Below are 18,593 nucleotides of genomic sequence, written 5' to 3' on the forward strand. Positions count from 1 at the left end.
TAAACCATAGACCTTTTGATCCTAGGTATGGATTAAACACCAGAGCGACCCTCGCCTGCTTGGTGACGTTTACTACTCTTTTCAGTTGTAACCTTTTTACGTTGTTGTTCCAGTAAAACATTGTTTAAACTCTATTCCGTTGTTCTGTTTTCTTTGTGGCTTATTGCAAGCATAACAAGAATATATTAACAAATTATTTTTATAATGCAATTTTTATGAAATTATCGAATCTTTTAATAGATAAGTATTTTTAAGGAATTTGAATAACAAAAATGCCTTTCAATTCAACAGTTTAAATGATTTTTCAAATCGTAATAAAGTAATATTTTTAAATTTTTTACGCAATTGCATTTTTAGTTTCATTAAATGTTAAATTCATATTAATTAATGAAATAACCCCAGTCTGTCATTTAGAACAAAAATATTGATTGGTCAAATCTATGTCGATTATCCAATCAAAACTTGCTGTAAATATTTTTTAGCACGAATGTCCTCAATTTATTTGTTTATTTAATTGGACACAATGAATAGCTTACATAAACAACCAGATATTATTGAAATGTAAATAAATAAATCTTCATTTTCGTGGGTGATTTTTCTCATTGCAAAACATCTTAAAGCCAACGCATAACTTATTATGATGCATTTAATTATTGATATAATTAATAGTTACGACTATAGAGTTTGGGACTTTCAGTTTTCATTTTTTAAAAAGGCAAGAATCCCTTCAATAGAATTCCATCTTTTATTTATTTTTTTCTTTTATAGGTTGTTTACTTCACGGCTATTTTCCCATATTTGGTTCTTACAGCCCTACTTATTCGAGGTGCCACTCTGGATGGAGCATATGACGGGGTCATGTATTACCTCACGCCCCAGTGGGACAGACTGACAGATTCAACTGTAAGTTGTTATTTCTTCTTCTTCTTCTTCTTCTTCTTCTTCTTCTTCTTCTTCTTTAATCTCACACAGGTCCTCATCAGAATTTCCTCATTAATAACAATCGGGGGTGTTTCCTGGAGGCTGGGGAATCACAAAAACTGCGCACCAGTGACTTTTCACTAGCAACGACCATTGATCTTTACTAGAATTTGGATGGCAATAATCACATCAAGGTCTGAGTCATCTTTGCACTCATCCATTATAGGTCTGGTTAGTTCGTTCTCTCCTCAATCTTGTCATCCTCCTTGAACGTTCGACTATTTGGTGTGATACCAGTTTATGCTGACACTACAATTTTGAGGGAGAGTGGAGAGTTTCAGTTCACTTACAGTTTTGCGGTTTCAGTTTTCTTAGTTCCATGTTATCTTTTTGTTTTACTTCTGTTGCAGTTAACATGTTGTTGGTTAGCGTTTGCAGCTCATTTAATTAGTTTCCGCATCCAAAGGTTTTCTTGAGATTTCGGCTGTATTCAGCATTACTGTCTGTTGTATAGTCTGTTACCTCCTAGACTCTGATTTCTTCTAGTCCTTTTCGAAGTTCTTTTAGACTGTTCCTACTGTTGCTATTATTATTATTATTATTAGTAGTAGTAGTAGTAGTAGTAGTAGTAGTAGTAGTCGTAGTAGTAGCAGTAGTAGTAGTAGTAGTAGTAGTAGTAGTAGTTCCGTTTACTTCTTATGTATACTTATTTTCTTCCAGAATTCTGTCAGATATGGCGTCATACAATTTTTACTGCAGTATTCTGCACACACGCATACGTGAAGAAAAACGGACACATAACCATAAAAATATTTTACAGAGAAAATGAGATGTTTTGTAAGAACATGTTTTTTTCTTGACACATGGATTGTTTCACAGAAAAACAGAGGTTGACACAGACAGATTTATGTCAAGTGAAAGAGAAATGCATTGTAACGCCGTCAAAAAGGTGTACGCAGTTTCAAAATAATTTTGCGCCCGTTTGTCAACATTTAGGAACTTTCTTTTCACTTACTATATAAACCGAGTAGCAAACATGTTTCTCATGCGCTATAAATGTTCTCTGTCAACGGTAGACATAGACGGCTGGAACTTCGGTCCATACGTGCTTAATGGGCGCTACAACTAATTATAATGGTGCCATTGCCATCAGCAAATGGCTAGTTAGAACTGTGAAAGATAAAAGAAGTCGCTTAATCAATCACATGAAACAACAAATTAACATTCCATCACCACGGCAAGATTTTTACATCCAACGATGGCAATCTGCATCAGCATACATATGGCCGTCAGCAGCCAATTACCATACGCAAATACACCCAGGTGCAAACTTAACCCATACACACAAATGAAGACGCTCACACTATTCCTCTTTCTCGCAGGCGAAATACAGTTCAGGAGAGATACAGCCAGGAGAATTCATGATGGACCCTGCAGAAACGAACATCAACAAAACTAAGCTATTACTAATTACTAGACTCAACCAACGCAATTTTGCTTTTTTTTATCACCATTGTCAAATGGATGTGTTTTTGCAACAGCCGTTCCCTATTGAGTTTCGTTGATAACGGCCAATGACTTTTTCTGAAATTTGAGTCCCTCAGAATTCCAGTGTTGTTCTTCCAGTTGAGGTTTGGATAATGCTTTTCCTCTTTGATCTTTTCATCCTATGATCCCTCTCGGCCATATTTTATGATATTAACTAATGTTAGTATCATTGCGTTTTTTTTTTTTTTTTTGGTGGGTTTTAAATTATATATATATATATATATATATATATATATATATATATATATATATATATATATATATATATAGAGAGAGAGAGAGAGAGAGAGAGAGAGAGAGAGAGAGAGGGTATATGTTTATGCTTCTTTTAAGCTGATTTCTGCATTCACTTATCAAGTGGCTTATCGTTTCGTCTCTTTGTTAAAAAAGTCTACATTTGCCGTTTTCCTTGGATTTGTCTATCTAAACTTTTATGTTGTTTGTTCTTATCGAATTGTTTTGTGAAGCTGTCAACCGAGATTCCGTTTCTCTTTAGTGTGTCCTTTCTCTAGGTATATCCATTTATTTTGTGTACAATTATAAATAGTTTTTAATCACTTCTCATTTTTTCGCCAACTTCTGTTTTCCGTTTCCTGTCTCTCCATATTTTCCCTCTTGGCGCAGCTTTTGGTGGGGGTTTATCAGCCTTTCTGTATTTGTCTTATGTATTTCTCTAGTCCAATCTTCAACGTTAGTAACTTTTCTTATCTCATGTTTATTTGATCAGTATCATCTTTCGGTGGAATTCGCGCATTGTTTTATTATTTAATCACTAGAAATTTTCACACTAGTCATTATCAGTGATTGCACACTAGCTAGTGGTGTTCCTTGGACTTTGAGTAAATACAAGAACTCCAGATTTCTGTCACTCTCCTCCTCTTTCAATTTCATAATAGCAATAAGCTGATCCAAGATTCCAGTACTCTCCAAACTTTTCCAATGATGGTCAAGATGCTACTCTCCTCTTTTCATCTTCCATGCTCTCTGACAACAATTTTGTATGGTGCCAATCAAGGCAATCCTTTTGTGGAGGGGGAAGTTCTTTTTATATTTCTTGTTCTATTTATATTTCAACTTATCCATAGTAGGTCGCGGGTTGGTTTCTTCATTTGATAAATTTCCTTAATATTTTAGGTATTTTCATCAGTGTAGCGTGTTATATGTGTCACTCCTCCCTTTAATTTAAAATTCTCCAAGTTTTTTTATTCTATTTTTAAACTGTTCCTAGTGCTCCTACAATTATTGGCATCACAGCAAATTTCTCTGTTTCATATTCCTTTCAACTATTTGGCAAGTTCCATGCGTTTGCTAAATTGTTTGCCTCTTTGAACTGCTGAGACGGTGAAATCTATGATTTGACAGATGTTGTCCTTCTTGGTGATTATTATCATGTCTGGTCTTCTTGTTTGGATCTGCTGTTTATATTTCCAAGTCTAGGAGAATTTCATGCTTTTTAATTGCCAATACTACTTCCGGTTTCTGTCTGCATAGTTTGTCTGCATGTTCAAAGTGCAGTTATTTGCATAGTTCACAGTGAATAACCTTCCCAATCAAGTCATGTTTATTTTTATTATCCCTTTTAGCTAGCTTGCCGAGTTCGCTTATTATGTGGTTTACCATTTCATCTAATTTTCCACAGAATTTATTTCTGCAGTTTTCTTGGATCTTTTCTAGTTTGTTTCCTATGTAAGTTGTTCTGATTGCATTGTTTGTGGCATCTGTAAGTAGCAATTGCGTTTCTTTGTCGAAGTGACCTTTTCATAGCCATGTGAATAAATAAAATGAACGCATCTTTATGAATATTTCTTCTTATATTTATTTTTTAACTATCAGGTTTGGAGTGATGCAGCCACCCAAGTGTTTTACTCACTGAGTGTGTGTTCCGGTGGATTGATCCTGATGTCGAGTTTTAATAAATTCGACAACAACTGTTTAAGGTATGCAAACACATTGATATTATACAAGTTAGCTACAATTTAAGCTTTCATATCTTGAAATATGCTGTTTTTTTATTAACATTTTTATAAATGAATAAATAAATATATATATATATATATATATATATATGTTAATAAAAAACAGCACATTATATATATATATTATATAAAGCTCTGTGTGTGTGTGTGTGTGTGTGTGTGTGTGTGTGTGTGTGTGTGTGTGTGTGTGTGTGTGTGTGTGTGTGGTCACGAATAGACTCCTATATGGTTGACTATTTTAAAAAACTGATTACATGTAATGATAGATTTATCGAGACACAGGAATGGGTATGTTTGATCTGGCAGAACGGTGGTTCATTAAAATTGTGGGGTCTGCATTCGCGCCTGGCCTCAATAGAATTGAACTAGGCACAAACTTTAATAAAGACTTTGCATATCTATCTGCGTAAGTATACTTTGATAATTATGTTTCAGTTTGAAGAAATATGGTATAATAAAATTATGAGGTGTTCGTTCGCACCTGATCAACATAGAATGGAAATGTGTCACAAAGTTTAACAAGGTTTTTTAATATAAATCTACAGAATATTGTGATAAGTGTTTCAGTGTGAACAGGTATGGTATAATAAATTATGGGGTTTATCTATTTTATTCTTACTTTCATCATATTTTGCTTTGGTTTTGATACCCCAAATTCGAAGCTATCTCTTTACAACCCTTCCTTTTAATAACCTATCATACTTTCATAAATCAGAGTCCATTTTCTGTAGGCTGTTTTTGAACCCAGTCAACGACGGGTACTTTTGCTAGTATATATATATATATATATATATATATATATATATATATATATATATATAACTGAAATTTTGAAATACTTTCAGGTTACAGCTTGTATAATACTGTAAAATTAAAGTCCATATAAATATTAGTATCAATATTTATAAGGCAATTCCAATCAGAAAAAAAGCTCAATAGATGAGATAGAAAAATAGTATAAATGAAAATTTGAAATTAAATTCTGTAAATTAAAAAATTTATGACAAATCTATTATTCGCCAAGGAATACAAAATTTGAGCTTTTCCTTAATCCATGGATTTTCAATAAATGTCTCATCTCATCAGAGGAAATGTATTTAGCAAAATAATGTTTATAGGCAGCCATAAATTTTGCTATTTAGCACATAGATTTAAAAACTAAAAAACTTGCATGAAAAGCCAAAAAGAAGCCAAGATTAAAAAAGGATATTCCATGATGTAGTTAAGTTCAATAAGGAAAAATAGAGGCACAATCATAAGATTCGAGGCAATGAAGAAAGGTATAGTCCAAATGGCAAATAGCAAAATGTGAATGCCTATAAACATTATTTTACTAAAATCGTTTGCTCTAATGAGATGAGCCATTTATTGAAAATTCATTGATTAAGGAAAAATTGAAATTTTTGCATTCCTTGTCGAATAATAAATTTGTCCTAAATTTTTGTTAATTTAATTCCAAATTTTCATTTATATATGGTTGTAGGTTCAATCCTCGGCGAGGAAAAGGTGCTAGTCTAGCTGCACTGATGAGTTGTGATACAACGAAACAGTACTGTATGTGGATAACTACATATATATATATATATATATATATATATATATATATATATATATATGCGATCGAGTTTCAATCCTGGCTTGAGGTAGTTGATAGTCTAGCTGCACTGATAAACTGTGATACAGCGAAACAGTACCGTATGTGGATGACTATAAATGTTCCCTATCTTGTGTTGAGCATATTGAGGAGTGAAATAACAAACTGCCTCTAGCGTAAAAGGCACTGCTGCTTGCATAAACAAATAGAGCTTGGGCGTTTGGACAATGTTTAAACATTGTAATTTCACATACGCATTTTAGCAACAGCCAAATAGCATAATGGTAAGAAGCGCTGACTGTTACCCATATGATTGAGTTTCAATCCTGGCTTGAAGTAGTTGTTAGTCTAGTCGCACTGATGAGTTGTGATACAGTGAAACAGTACTGTATATGGATTACTATATATATATATATATATATATATATATATATATACGATGATTGATGATTGCAACGTCTTGTCAGACGAGTGCCACTCCCTCAGACATTTAAAATCCATGAGCCCAAATGCCTGAGGGAGTATCTATACAAATATGATGTTACAGAGTCTTAGCTTTGTACGACAGCTAAGTTTCTCTCTCGGTTCAAAATGTTGAGATCCAGCAACAAGCAAGAGCAAGATAGCCAGCAACAAATTAAACTGCAGACCAGCTTAATGAGGGTACTGGTCTTCCGCGTTAAGGTTTTTTAAATCAGAGATTTGCTTCTCCTAGAAAGGTTGCCCTCACCACGGCTTACGTGAGCCCTCTCCACCCCAATACACATATACACACACACAAATACACACGGTGCTAGTTGGCCGTTGACCCAGAAAAAGAGTTCATTCGCCCTTTGGAAGGTCTTGTTTTTAATCCTTCAGGGAGACTAGCCGCCCTCCTCACCAAACAAGTCTGGTGGGGGAACCAGTTTAGTCGCCGGTGACCCGACCATGAGGCAGGTAGTACTGGGTTACATGGTACCAGTAGCACATGACATGACCTGACATAAACGTATATAACGTGTATATATATATATATATATATATATATATATATGTTGTTGTTGTAGCCCTGTAAAGGTCCTGAAGGAAAGCACAACTAAATAATTATTAGAAACAAAATATATTGAACAGAAAAGTAAATACAACAAGTAAAGAGTGCATATATACATCAATCCGACTACCAAGTGTACATGACCTGTCTGCTAATGCAAAGAAGTGGAAGAGTTCAGTTTTATCTGTCAGATAGGTACACCACAATAATATATGTGTGTGTGTGTGTGTGTGTGTGTGTGTGTAAGAGAGAGCAAAATTGTGAACCATTGGGTCACTCAGTGAGATCGGGTAAGATTGCTTTAATCAGGAAAAAGTGAGTTTACAAAGACAGTTTATTTTTTTCTTAATAATAAAAAGACAAAATTAAAATTTGTCTCTTTTTACTATAAGAGAATACTGTTATTATTAATTTGATAGCAATAATAATAGTCTTTTCCTTTTTTTCTTGCTGTTTTTGTGTAGAGATGCCATTTTAGTTCCCTGCATTGACTGTCTGACAAGCTTCTTCTCAGGTTTTGTCATATTCACGGTTCTTGGTTTCATGGCTAAAGAGAAAAACGTAACCGTTAAAGACGTCGTTGACATAGGTAAGCATAAAATGTTTCGTAAATTTAAATGAGCTATAATCAATGTAAAAAAATGTAAATCAATGTGAAAAATAATAATAAAGAATTAATATTACTAAATAAGTTTTAGCAGGTAAAATTAAAGAAGCCCCTTGTTTTGATAAGCTATTAGGAGAGGTTTCCTCTCCAGATCTAAAAATAGGTGTATATCTAGTTTGTTGCTATGGTCACTGGAAAAATGGTTGGATCACTCTAGTGCTCCAAAAAGTACCTGATACCAAATGAAGTCCTCTGCTTATGTAAGAGTCAGATACAAAGTAAGGTTGCCACATCTAGGGAGGTGCCACTCAGAGCACCCTTTCCTACTTTGACAGAGTACATAATCGATTCTGAAAATCTAATGTGGGGATGATTTATTTTCCTCTCCACAACCCTTTTCTTAGAGAAGAGATGTAGACAGTCTCTCACTTCTCTATTGTTATTTCCATGGAAGATGCTCGACTGAGTTCTAATCTTTTGTTTTTATTTGATTTAAGGGGTAAAAAGCTTATACAAAAGTGTAATACATATTTTAGATGACCTCCTGTGATATCTTCAATTGGTTCTTATGCACCCAGCACTATATAGTTAGCCTCTATATAGTGGATAACCTTTTTTGCATGGTGAAGAGTCACACTATTCATAGGGTAATCCTGTTAATGTACCTAGGCACAGTCAGAACATGTCATATATAGAGGGGTCTAATGCTGATAAAAAAAAGTCCTCTGTCCTTTAAGGGTAAATAAGAATCAAAGGATTGGTTACCAGTTTTTTCTTTTAATACTGGGCGGATCGACGAGGTTTTATAAGTAGATGGGAAGCACTTCTCTTTTTTAAGAAGAGTTTTTCCAGACTGCTACGTCCCATCTACCCAAAGCACAGGTTTTCATGTGCCATATAACAAGCTTTCCTCTCCTCCTTATTCTTTTAGTAGTAGCTAAGCCATGCGAGCAGGCTAGGATCTAGACTTAGTGGTCATAAGCTGTTGGAGATGCACATTGTGACAATAAGAGCTTTTCCCCATTGTCACCCCTCAGCTACTCAACATTGGGAACTTTCAATCCTTAATATAAAACACAAAAAAGAATAACACATGAATATATAATATGAATATATAATGGATATCTATATTCATAAGATAGGCATAAAAGTAAAAATAAATATAATGAAATGTTAAATGTTTGGGAGAAGATTGATTTTGGGTGGAGATCTCTTTGGATTATAAATGTGACGCCAAGATAAAATGAAAAAGGCGTATATATGCAGAAAAAGAAAAATGATGGACAAGGAAATTGTTATTAAAGCATCTTTTTGCCCATCAACAACGTATGCTCTGTCGAATATAAACATACTCTTCTTCATCTCTCTCTGTCTCTGTCTCTCTCACACACATACATACATACACACACTCTCTCTTTCTCTCTCTAGCAGAATTCGGTGATTCTCGCGAAGTTTATGCTATTTAAAAAATTATAGGGCAGGATAAAATATGTTGTCGATGAAATTGATTAGAATTTCTTTTTCATTCTGTGAATAATACAAATTGAAGAAAAAACATAGTATACTGGTCAGACAGAATCAAATACCTATCTAGCAGATGCAATTCTATGTAGGTATGATGTCAAAAATCCAATCCACGTTTATATATTAGATGCTTTGTATACACATTATCTATATCAGTATAAAAAATTTTTTTAAATTATTTTTATTTGTCTTTGCTTCTAATTTAATATTAAAGTTTTGGAATATATTTAGATCGATAGCTATCTTCATGTAGACAAAAGTGTTTTCTTTTTCCTTGGAACTATTTAAAGACTTTTAACGTTGCATTTCTATAGATGCAGTATCAAAATATTTTTATATATTTATATTTTTATGTTATATATATATATATATATATATATATATATATATATATATATATATATATATATATATATATATATTCACTTCATTTCACATGAAACAAAGTGCATTGTCACTGAGACACATAGAGATACTGTGAATTAGTGGCCAGATTAAAAGGGCCAGAGTAAGTGGAGAGTTGTACAACAAGATGCTTCTTCATATTACATTTAAATTTCTGCATGTTGGTACAGTTGGAAAACGTGGAACAGAAAGGTGATTCCAGAGGAAAGCAGTGAGAGGAAAGCCAAGCTAGAACTCTTACTTCACTATATTACCTTTCTCACTTCTGCTCCCTTCTCTCTCATCTGGTTTATGCTATTCGTCCCTTTCTCTTGAATTTCGTTTTATCGATTTTGTTATTAAATAAATTAGTTCTTTTTTTTTTATTTCTTCATTTATCATGCTGAACTGATCACAACAGTTGTATTCTGATAGATGAGTTGCTCCATTTTTGCCATATATATAAAGAGATTAGCTATTGTTTTTGTTTTTTGTTTTTTTGCTTTACTCTTGTTCACCCCCGAACAAGGCATATTGCCACTTGGACGTGAGAGGTTTCTATTTTAGATCATGTCAACTCGAGACTATGTGAGGAGATAAGCGAGATGTCTGTTCACATTACATTTAAACTTCTGCATGTTAGAGCAGTCAGGGAAGCGGGAAACAGGGAGAGAATTCCAAAGTTTAAAACTTCGAGGAAAGAAGCTTACTAGCTTCTTTCCTCAAACTGTTAAACTTTGGAATTAGAAGGCTTTGGAATAGAAGGCTTTCCAGCATCTATGGTCCTCAACAGTGAACAGGTGGGGTTTTCTTGCTAGGCATGTTTATTTGGTGTATGTACGTCGAGGGGGTACAAGTGTAATGAGTTCATCAGAGCACATTTCATTAAAGTACTTGTAAAACAGACACAGGGATGCAACATTATAGTGATTCAAGCTTGGTTAATAATACAGGACTTAATCGATTGAAAACTCTTTTTTTTTTTACCCTATCTAAGAAGCAGCAACTAGTGGTAGATGCATCATCCCAGATCTGACAGCAATACTCCATGCATATACGAATGATGGCTTTGTAAAGAGACGAGATATTCTCAGGGTTGAATAATTTTCTAGCATGGCAGAGGGAACCCACCAATAGCCTTAGCAATGTCCTCCATGTATTATCAATACAATGGATTAGTTTAAGCATTCATTTCCCTGATATTTTTCTAGTTAGAATTCATGTTGCCCGTGAATGTAAAGCTGAGGTGTTTGAATAATGAGCTCTCAAGTAGGGTGTTATTAATCATAGCTATTCGTCGTTGAAAATTTTATATGTAATTGTTAAAGAAAGAAGCTTAGTGTTAGCAGCATTAAAAGTTACCATCTATTTAAGGCCCCATTCCACGACAGACTGCAGGTTGTTTTCTAAGGTTTCTACTATCACTTTAGATATGGGCATATTGGTTTTCCCCTCATGACTATTATAGAGCGTTGTGTTATCAGCAAATATGCTCATCTCGGATACAATTTTACTTCTCCTTTAATGCTTTTCATATAGAATATAACACAGAAAACTGTTGCTTAATTATTATGATGCAAAACAAGGTCGTTTTAAATCTATAATTGTGTTAATCAAGCTGGTGTTTTTTTTATAAAGGTACGTCATTTAACCATACATTAAAAAAGTTATTTTATTTATTTATTACAAAAAATATACATTTATTCTTTTTTTATTTATTTATTTTTTATTTTTTTCATGTGTAATGTGGTTATTTTCAGGTCCCGGATTAGCATTTATTGCTTACCCAGAAGCCATTGCAAAAATGCCGGCGCCAACAGTGTGGGCCATTCTATTCTTTTGTATGATGATCATCATTGGTTTCAGTTCTCAAGTAAGTCCCTATTTACTCTCCTTCCCATGAGGACGAAGTTAGGCACAAGGTCGTTTTGTGTACGTGTGCGTGTGTGTGTGTGTGTGTGTGTGTGTGTGTGTGCGCGCGCGCGTGCGGGCGAGCGGAGGGGGGGGGGGCGGTATCCAATATCTCAAAAAGTAGACACTCTGGATAGGACAAAATTTTTAATTACCCCAGCCTAGAATGCTTTTTTCCGAGGACAGAACAGGTAATACACCTTGAAATGTTTTGTTTTTGTTTTGTTTTGTTTTTTGCAGAAAATATAAAAACTTTACATTTAAAACAAATTAGGAACAAAGCCATCAAAAGTTTAGGAGAAAAAAAAAAGAGTGTCATTAGTCATTCATCCTTAGTCTAAAGTTAAAAAAATATTGCCAAGGAGAATAGAAAGTGAACTTCAGTTTATTTTCGTCAGCCTCTAAAATCCTGCTTCTCTTATTTTGTCCTTTAGTCCTCATGTTCCATGAGCGACATGTTTCTGGCGAATGGGGGAAAAATTGCTGTTTTCTGGATCAGAATTTATTTTATTGGTAACTAGTAGTATATTAGAGCTATTTGCATCAAGTGGCTTCATGCTTTGTCTAGAGTGCTTTTCATAAAAAATGTCTATTCCACTCTTAATTAGAATCACTTCAGTCACCACAATACCACAATACCACATTTACACTATGGATCGGCCTACATTAGATAACTGAACATTTGTTGAAAATTTTATTTTTTCATAACTATATTTATATAGAGAGATTTCATGTGTATAAAACGGGGAGTGGGGACAGAATAAAAAGCAGAATTTTGGTTCAAGTTCGACTAAAATTCTTGTAACGATGAGGTATCGATGGGACAAATAACTAATTAGATCTTCATGAACGTTTTATAATAATAATTTAAGACTGAATAATATCAAAAAGCAGAATGAGAATGTTTCAAGTTAGAACAGCAAAGAATTGTTTGCAGAGTAAAGTGCCTTATATCTCTATCTCTACTATTATAGAAAAGGAAATTTTTCTCTGTGTGTGTGTGTCTATGTGTATGTGAATTCGTTCCCTATGAACTCGAAAACGGCTGGGTCGATTTTTACGAAATTTCACAAAAAGGTACTTTATGTGCTAGGCGGTGTTCTTAGATAGGTTTTGTATCAAAATGTCTTCGATGAGTATCAATAATCGATAATCGAAATAATCTGATGAAAGAAGGAACAGACGATTTTAATTAAAGTTAACACCTTACACAGCCTAACATCACAAGTGCATTTGAGAAGTTTTATTATCACACAAGCTGAAAGGCCCGACATATAAAATCAACCATAGGTTCTTTAATATGACAGGAGCGCGTTCTAAATTAATGTTTCTGTTTAAAGTACAATTGAACAATGATACTTGAATTTTTCATTTTAAACTTAAATTCAAGCAATTATCATCGCACAACTAGTAAGGTCAGTCATATAAAATCAAGAGTAGGTTCTTTGAGATGACAGAGCTGCGTTCGAAATGAATGTTTCTGTTTAGAGTACAATTAAAGTATGATACTTTAATTTAGCATTTAAAACTTTAATTCAAGCCATTATATATAAAAAAAAATAAATAATTTTATAAAATCAACAGTAGGTTCTCTACAGTGCACTATAGTTTACAGTGTAGTGTAAACTAATTCACTGTGAGAGGCATGTAAAGCTTCCTTCCGATGCACCGCAATGTGTCCCTGACTAGAGCAAGCAATCAATCAATTTTACTGAAAAATGGGTGATTTCACCGATTTTGATGTAAAAATATGGGAGTGTGAAACATTTGTTGATCACCATTCAATCCCGTCAACATCGGGTCACCTTGCTAGTATACCTATGTTATCAGTATATATATCAGTATAGCTAGTATATCTATGTTATCATGTCAGTAAGGATTAAAATGAAATTGGGAAGAAACTTCCTGAGGTTATGGCATTTCACAGCTAAATTTAGCGTTGAAATGTCATGGCCTAAAGAGGTTTCTTCTCTATTTTGTATTTCTTAATCCTTATTAATCTGATAACGTAATAAAGATCTAATGTAACTTTACTTTTCAGCTTTTTTATTTTGTCCTGTAAATAGCTCCTCTTAACCGGGTAGAGCTTTTTATATCCTAATAGGTTTGTCTTATTATTGAAAATTTGTTTTTTCATGTTAATTTGTTATATATATATATATACACACATATATGTGTGTGTGTGTGTGTGTGTGTGTGTGTGTGTGTGTGTGTGTGTGTAGGATTCCTTTGCAGTAACTATTGCAGTTGTCGTTGTTGTTGAGCATCATTCATTCATTTCAAATGAATGAATGATTATAGTTGGCCTTTGTCTCCTTGATATCTTTCTAATTAGAATTCTTTCTAAAAATATATCAGGTACTCATGGGAGGGACCACATGAAAGTTGAAAGTGTTTCCGTGGAATGAACTGCATTCGAACTTGGCACACTCAGGTTGTCAGTTCATGTCATTAACCACTTTGTTGCATTTCTGTTGTGTTTAAAAGAATGACAACACGCTGATATATGAAAATATAACAATATATCTTTATCGCCGGTGACGGTGATGGTTGGTTGGTTTAATAAGGAGGGAGGTGCATACACGGGAAATTGATGAGTTGATTCTTCTGAGGGCGGAAGCCAAATCATAAACCAACCCCGATATCCTTTTTTTTTTTTTTTGTTGTTTATTATATAACCTTTTGTGATCACTTGAAACACCACCCTGGGACGGCATTGTCACTGTAGTCACACTCCTTCCAGTTGCTTTATATGTGATTATTTTAATAAAGTAAATAAAATAATTAGAAGAACTAAATATAAAAATCGAAGAAAGCAAAAATAAACTTTTGTTTTCTAACAACATAGATCACTATGTGGCAGAAATTAATAACTGGATAAATTTAAGCATGTGTCGTTTTTTACTGATTGATCACGAATGTAAAGGAAAACGTATTTACTTTATACTTAAGATACATGTGAACATCACAATGAGCCAATCAGAATTCAACATTTTTCATTTTATTTTTAGGTATTCATTTCTCACTTACTTCATTTTTTTCAGTTCTCATTAATAGAAACAGTAATCTCATCCTTGAGTGATGAATGGGAGACGCTCTTACGAAAGAACTGGAAACGTTCACTCATCTTCCGTATAAGCATGTGTATAATGTTCTTCCTCCTCGGCCTTCCTATGACCACACAGGTAAGTATCATAACTTTATGATTTTAAATTGAATCATAATATGTATGTATGTATGTATGTATGTATGTATGTATGTATGTATGTATGTATGGTCTTGTTTTTTTTGTTTTTTTTTCCAAAGGGCGAATGAACTCTTTTTCTGGGTCAACGGCCAACTAGCACCGTGTATATTTGTGTGTGTGTATATGTGTATTGGGGTGGAGAGGGCTCCCGTAAGCCGTGGTGAAGGCAACCTTTCTAGGAGAAGCAAATCTCTGATTTAAAAAGCCATAAAGCGGGAGACCAGTACCCGCATTAAGCTGGTCTGCAGTTTAATTTGTTGCTGGCTATCTTGCTCTTGCTTGTTGCTGGATCTCAACATTTTGAACCGAGAGAGAGACTTAGCTGTCGTACAAAGCTAAGACTCTATAACATCATCTTTGTATAGATACTCCCTCAGGCATTTGGGCTCATGGATTTTAAATGTCTGAGGGAGTGGCACTCGTCTGACAAGACGTTGCAATCATCGTGTATGGATGTATGTATGGATGTATGTATGTATGTGACGACGATGATGATGGTTGGTACGAATAGGTGAACGTTGAGGATTTGTGCTGTTATGGACGCATCTTAAATTTAAAAGTTGTACAAGCGGTGAAGTGAATGTCTGTCTCTTCTACGTGCTGTGTATATTGGGTTGTTTTTCTTTTTTATTCATTTTAAATTCACTTATTCGTACTAACCATCATCATCGTCGTCATGAATGCTACTTCATGTATATTCTACATGTATGCGTATGTGTACGTCCTGTACACTGTACGTGTGTATATGCATATGTATGTACATGCGTATATGTATGCATATGTGTGTATGTGCATGTTGGCATGTGTGTATGTGTGAGTACTTGCGTATGTATGTTTACGTGCATCTGTATGTATACATGTATGCGTGTATGCATGTGTTTATCTCCATGTGTATGTGGGGTGGAGAGGGCTCCCGTAAGCCGTGGTGAAGGCAATCCCTTTAAGAGAAGCAAATCTCTGATTTAAAAAACCATAAAGTGGGAGACCAGTACCCACGTTAAGCTGGTCTGCAGTTTGAGTTGTTGCTGGCTATCTTGCTCTTGCTTGTTGCTGGATCTCAACATTTTGAACCGAGAGAGAGACTTAGCTATTGTATAAAGCTAAAACTCTGTAACAGCATCTTTGTATAGATACTCCCTCAGACATTTGTCTATAAAAAATAGTCCTGTGGCGATGGAAAAGTTGTGACGCGCGTAGGCCTAAAATGCTGGAAGCATGTAATAATTGATCTGCTATCTTTATATGTATGTATGTATGTATGTATGTATGTATGTATGTATATGTACATGTGTATGTATATGTATGTATATCTGTGTATATGCATGTATGTATGCATGTCTATATATATATGTTTATTTGTGTTTGTATGTATATATGTATATTTATGTTTGAGTGTGTATGTATATGCATATGTATATGTATGTGTGTGAATGCATATATATGTATGTGTATGTATATGTAGGTAAATGTATGTGTGTATGTATATGTGCATATATGTATACGTATATGTATGTGTATATGCAAATGTGTGTGTATATGTGTATGTATATGTATGTATATGTGTATGTATGCATGCGTTTATGTATATGCATGTATGTGTATGTATGTGTATTATGTATTGTGTATGCATGTATGTAGATATGTATGTATGTGTGTATATTTATAGATATGCACTGCCTTTGTTCTGAGGATCAGTCTGTCTAAAACAAAGGTGATGTTCACTCCTGCACTGGACCAGTCATACGTGGAGCCAAACATCATGGTCCGTGGTGCTAGACTGGGAGTAGTTGATTCATTTGTGTACCTTGGTAGTTCTCTGTCGAGGGATGGCTGTCTCGACAGTGAAATCCGCAGACGAATTAAGAAGGCATCTGAAGCTTTTGGAAGGTTGGAGTGTGGTCTGATCGTGGCATCACAAACAGGACTAAGATCTGCGTTTACAAGACCTGTGTGCTAACCACACTGTTGTATTCATCGGAGACATGAACATTGGATCAAAGGTACATTAAATGGCTTGAACCATTTCACAAAAAATGCTTGGGACGTATCTTAAACATCAAGTGGCAAGCACAACAAGTACCTAATACTGAAGTCCTTGTGAGAGCATGTTGCTCTAGTGTTTAGACTCTTTTAATCAGATCTCACATGCGTTCGGTGGGCCACTTGGTTCGAATGAAAGATTGTAGGCTGCCAAAACAATTTTTTTATGGGGAGCTGGAAAATGGAAAGCTCCCTCAACCCAAGCCTAGGAAGAGGTTCAGAGACTCTACAAAGAATAATTTGAAAGTCTTACAAATCAACATCGACATATGGGAAGAACTTACTCTGCAAAGGCCGAAGTGGCGAAAGCTTGTACGTGAAAGTTACGATGCTCTAGAGAAAAGAAAGCAGACCCACAGCAATCTGAAGCAAGAGCTTCGCAAAGGTTTAATTGATGGTCTTAAAATCTGGCTAAGTCAACCACTTTAAGTCGCACAAAATTCCTGTTCAGGTCAACTTTGCACCTATTAGTCCGAACCAAATGATCTGTTTAACATGCAGCAAAGAAGACATGTGAGGAAGTCAACTCGATGAAAATTGCTCAATTTGTATGTAACATCTGCTTCAAGATGTGCAAATATGCGGCGGGAGTGCAGAGTCATCTGAGATGGCATAGACAACAAGATTGGGAGAACTCAATGTGATGGCGATCATCTGGAAAGATGCAGCAATCATCATATGTATGTATATGTGTGTGTATATATGTGTATGTATATGTATGTATGTATATGTGTATGTATGCATGCGTGTATGTATATGCATGTATGTGTATGTATGTGTATTATGTATTGTGCATGCATGTATATAGATATATATGTATGTGTGTATATTTATAGATATGTATGTGTATATGAGTGTATGTGTATGCATGTGTATATATGTATGTATGCGTGCATGTATATATATATATGTATGTATAGCAATGACCGTCTTCAGTGTCATGTCTGCTTGAGCATGTGAATTCGCTGGCAGGACTAAAAAAAAGTCATCTTCGGGCTCATGGACTTTCAGTGACTGAGGGAGTGGCACTCGTCAGACAAGACGTTGCAGTCATCATGTATGTATGTATGTATTGGAAATATATTTAAATTTTCACCATTATGGAATTTGAATATCTTTCGCCCGACTTTTTTTGAGAAGAATTATTTAAGGATTTTACTTTCCTTTTGATACAACCATAACAAGGATGAAGATCTTTATTTGCATCAAAATTGGAAATATTTTCCAAGTTTCTCCAGCTATGGGTAAACAGCCTTGTGGGTGCCTTGGAAAAGGCAAAGGCTAAGGGAGTAAACCACGACAAAAAATTTGTTTCAAAGTTCCGATAGGTGGATGGTGAAGCACTGCAACACTTTTGCAGCAGCTCCTGCAGTTGCGCTGGCTCCAATTGTATTGGCTTGCCTTTCTATTAGATTTTGTTTGCAATACCAAAAGGGCACCCTAGTAACTGGGCAAACCTACGTCTCCTTATCACCCACCCAGACCTGCATCCAGAGAGCCAACTCCAACTTTGAACTGAATAATCACAGCAGATGCTGCAGTGCACCAGCCTAAATGCAAAATATCATTGTCTTATTAGACAGAAGGTTGCCATCAATCAATAATGTATGTATGTATGTATGTATGTATGTATTCCCACTCTATTATGTTGAGGGCAAATTTTCGTCACGTATCAGCATAAAATCTCTCTTTGTGTTGATATGAAAACAAGGCCAGTATTACGTTAATATAAGATATGCACCCAGAAAAAGTATTATTGCATTGATAACCAAGAATTGTTATAATTTATAATTATTAACATTATTTCA

General features: G+C 34.7%; 1 protein-coding gene across 7 annotated transcripts in view; it reads left to right on the forward strand.

The window, feature by feature from the left end:
- The window catches only part of LOC145277797 (sodium- and chloride-dependent glycine transporter 1-like), a 213,009-nt gene that overhangs the window by 175,148 nt on the left and 19,268 nt on the right, over positions 1 to 18,593 (forward strand). For all 7 annotated transcript variants that reach the window (XM_080129622.1, XM_080129621.1, XM_080129623.1 and 4 more), the window contains 5 exons: positions 769 to 903; positions 4,303 to 4,406; positions 7,537 to 7,661; positions 11,348 to 11,460; positions 14,543 to 14,683. In XM_080129622.1, the coding sequence (XP_079985748.1) occupies positions 769 to 903; positions 4,303 to 4,406; positions 7,537 to 7,661; positions 11,348 to 11,460; positions 14,543 to 14,683 (618 nt within the window). The remainder of the gene's footprint in view (positions 1 to 768; positions 904 to 4,302; positions 4,407 to 7,536; positions 7,662 to 11,347; positions 11,461 to 14,542; positions 14,684 to 18,593) is intronic.

The sequence above is a fragment of the Euprymna scolopes genome, chromosome 6, assembly GCF_053919585.1.
Source record: "Euprymna scolopes isolate OS-2025 chromosome 6, ASM5391958v1, whole genome shotgun sequence".
In the NCBI taxonomy this organism is placed as follows: Eukaryota; Metazoa; Mollusca; class Cephalopoda; order Sepiida; family Sepiolidae; genus Euprymna; species Euprymna scolopes.